At 39.6% G+C, this 2,953-nt stretch overlaps 1 protein-coding gene across 1 annotated transcript; it reads right to left on the bottom strand.

The window, feature by feature from the left end:
- Positions 1 to 1,560: 1,560 nt before the first annotated feature.
- Positions 1,561 to 2,493, bottom strand: LOC306640352 (olfactory receptor 8G50-like; the record flags this gene model as incomplete). The annotated part of the gene is made up of 1 exon (XM_079104554.1): positions 1,561 to 2,493. The coding sequence occupies one exon, from the start codon at positions 2,491 to 2,493 to the stop codon at positions 1,561 to 1,563; it is 933 nt and encodes a 310-aa protein (XP_078960680.1).
- Positions 2,494 to 2,953: the final 460 nt, after the last annotated feature.

The raw sequence follows: 2,953 nt of genomic DNA, 5'->3' as shown, positions 1-2,953 counted from the left end.
CATTCACAAATCAGTGGCATGTGGATCCCACCTCGAGGGTTAATGAGTTATCATCTTCATGGTTTTCAGAGACCAGTCAATAATACTAATTGCTTCCTGCTAATTGTTTATAAAAAATGCTTTTCTGTCTTATTCATTGTTTTCTTACCATGATACCTGCCCTGTGTATACCTCTTCCAGTCACCCACCAACTACCACCATGGACGTCTGGACTATCCTGATTCTAAGTACCCTTAAATTTCCATGCCCCTCCTGATAGAATAAAGAACTTTGGATTTCCTTTCTTTAGATGTCACCCCTTTACAGCAGGAAGTAGCCAGAATGAGTCAACATCCAAATACTCTGAAAGAATTTAGAGGCCCAAAGTCCTTGAGGGGGGAATATAAGGGGACAGATAGATGAGAATGATGGGAAATGTGGTTAAGAGAAAAATTCTGTAAAAGGAGCCCACTGTACTGACCCCCGCCCTACATGCTTTCTTTTGCCAAAAAGCATTCTGCCTGCACCTCTGCCTGATCTGAGGGGACAGAATATGTCATATTCCTCAACAAACTGAGGTAAGGGGTGAAGGTCTAGTAGTCAGTGTAGATAATGACTAATGGGAGTTGAGAGAGGATGATAACTGGTTATCACTGTTTATCAAGCAGAAAAGGCAAGAGGTTGCTAACAGCTAACCTCTGGGATCACACTTCCAGCTCAATGGGTTGCTTACAATTGCCCCCTGTGCTCTTGATCCTTGTGGCCGTTAGGCAGGGACATGAAGAAGAAAGACAAAATGGGTTGTTCTAGGATCTATTCAAGAGTAAGACATACCCACCACTGAGGACACCCAGCTCTGGGCCCCCTTCTCTTTGGAGAAGTCTGTTGTTATCTCTTTTCTTAAATAAAGTTTGCTTTCTACACTTGCCTAGGCATTTCTCAGGTGTTCAATCTTCAAAAATGGTGGAACAAGTACTGTTTCTGATCTCCAAGACTGGTGTCACTACTGTTATTTCCTAGGTAGAAATAATCTCATCACATTTCATGTTCCTCAGTATTCCTTGATATAGTTCAATACATTTTGCAAGAATTAGAGGTCATATTGTGTATATTCTAAATATTTAACACTGTTTATTTTATATCACAATTTCAGAAATGTTTGTGCCAACACACTTAGTTAAGAAGGTCAGGTTCGTAAAACATTGATAATATCAAATAATAATGATGATATGTATTTATTTCCTGATTTAATATAAATGAATTTTGCCTAAAAAGACACATGTTCCAAACATAAATATGAATAGTGTTTTATATTTGGAGGACTTCAAAAAACTTTTTCAAATGTTGGAAGTATTACCGGGCATTCAAGGTAGATGGACTCTGGGGTTACCCAGTGGAGTGTTGTTCTCAATGTGTCCGATGCTGTGAATCCAGTCCTATCCTCAGCAATTTTTTTCCACATAATCAAATGCTAGCAGTACACTTGTGCTTTGTAGATACCCATTACTGATTATTGTTTCAGAATTGCTTCCTTACTAAATCTGTACAACTTATAAATTTTTGCTGAAGAATAATACTCTCTCACAAACTTCTATTTCCAAGTAGTTTGCTTAGGCCCACTTTGACATCCTTATTCCTCAGGCTGTAGATTACAGGGTTTAGCATGGGCACAATAATAGTGTAAAACACAGAGGACACTTTCCCTTGGTCCCTGGAGCTGACTGATGTTGGCTGCAGGTACATAAATGCTAGAGAACCAAAGAAAAGAGCAACAGCTGAGATGTGGGAGCTGCAGGTGCTGAAGGCTTTGGCTCTGCCCTCAGTAGAGCGAATGCGCAGGATGCTGGCAATGATGAGGATGTAGGAGCTGAGGACGGTCAGGGTTGGGACAAAGATATTAAATGCACTTAAGCACAGAGCAACTACCTCATTTATAAATATCCTGGAGCAAGAGAGCTCCAATAGTGGAAAAATATCACAGAAGTAATGGTTTATTATATCATCCTTACAGAAAAGCACTCTTACCATGGAGGCTGTGTGAGCTGTGGCACCAATCAAGCCTATGCTATACACTCCAACGACCAACAAATAACAGACTCGATTAGACATGGCAACATTGTAAAGCAAGGGGTTACAGATGGCAGCGTAGCGATCATAGGCCATTGCAGCCAGCATGTGACATTCTGCAATTGCAAAAAAAATGAAAAAGTAGAGTTGAGTCATGCATTCAGCATAGGAGATTGTTTTGTTCTCTATCATGAAGTTTACCAGCATTTTGGGGGTGATCACAGTGGACTGACAGAGATCAATGAAGGAGAGACTGCTAAGGAGGTAGTACATGGGGGTGTGCAGGTGAGAGCTGAGCCCAATCAGTGTGATCATGCCCAGGTTCCCTAGCACTGTGAGCACATAGATTACAAGGAAGAGGAGGAAGAGGGGCAGCTGGAGCTCTGGTTTGTCTGTTAATCCAGCCAGGATGAACTCAGTCACTGTAGAATGATTTCCTTCTGCCATTATCTTCCAAGAATTCTAAATAGGAAGAGAAGAAATTGTTTCGAAATATTTATTGTCCAATCACACAATGACTTATAAAAGAGAGAATTCAAGACTTTTCAGCCAGTTATTTTCTTTTCTTTCCAGTCCCTCAACTATGTAAGCTGTCAGTGATGTTGGGATCAATGGAATATATGACATATCAATAAATATCTTAGACTACTATTCCTATTTGTGTTTTGTGCTTTAAAATGCTTTATTGGTAGGACCCAGTCTATAAGTACACAGGAAACTGTTTTGGTAACTATGTTTTCTGAGTATTTTCCATGACTTATGCATAATTCTCTCAAGTCCTCTGCAGAGTAAATTCTGAAATTCTTTTTATGTTGAAATAACAATAGCATTAAAAATACACATACCAAGATCACACATAATAATGGAAAGTTGAAAGAATTTCCTCCTAAGATAATGAAAAAGGCAA

Source organism: Sciurus vulgaris, assembly GCF_902686455.1.
Source record: "Sciurus vulgaris genome assembly, chromosome: 11".
Lineage (NCBI taxonomy): Eukaryota > Metazoa > Chordata > Mammalia > Rodentia > Sciuridae > Sciurus > Sciurus vulgaris.
The sequence above is the reverse complement of the archived record's forward strand: the minus strand, read 5'-3'. Positions and strand labels throughout refer to the sequence as shown.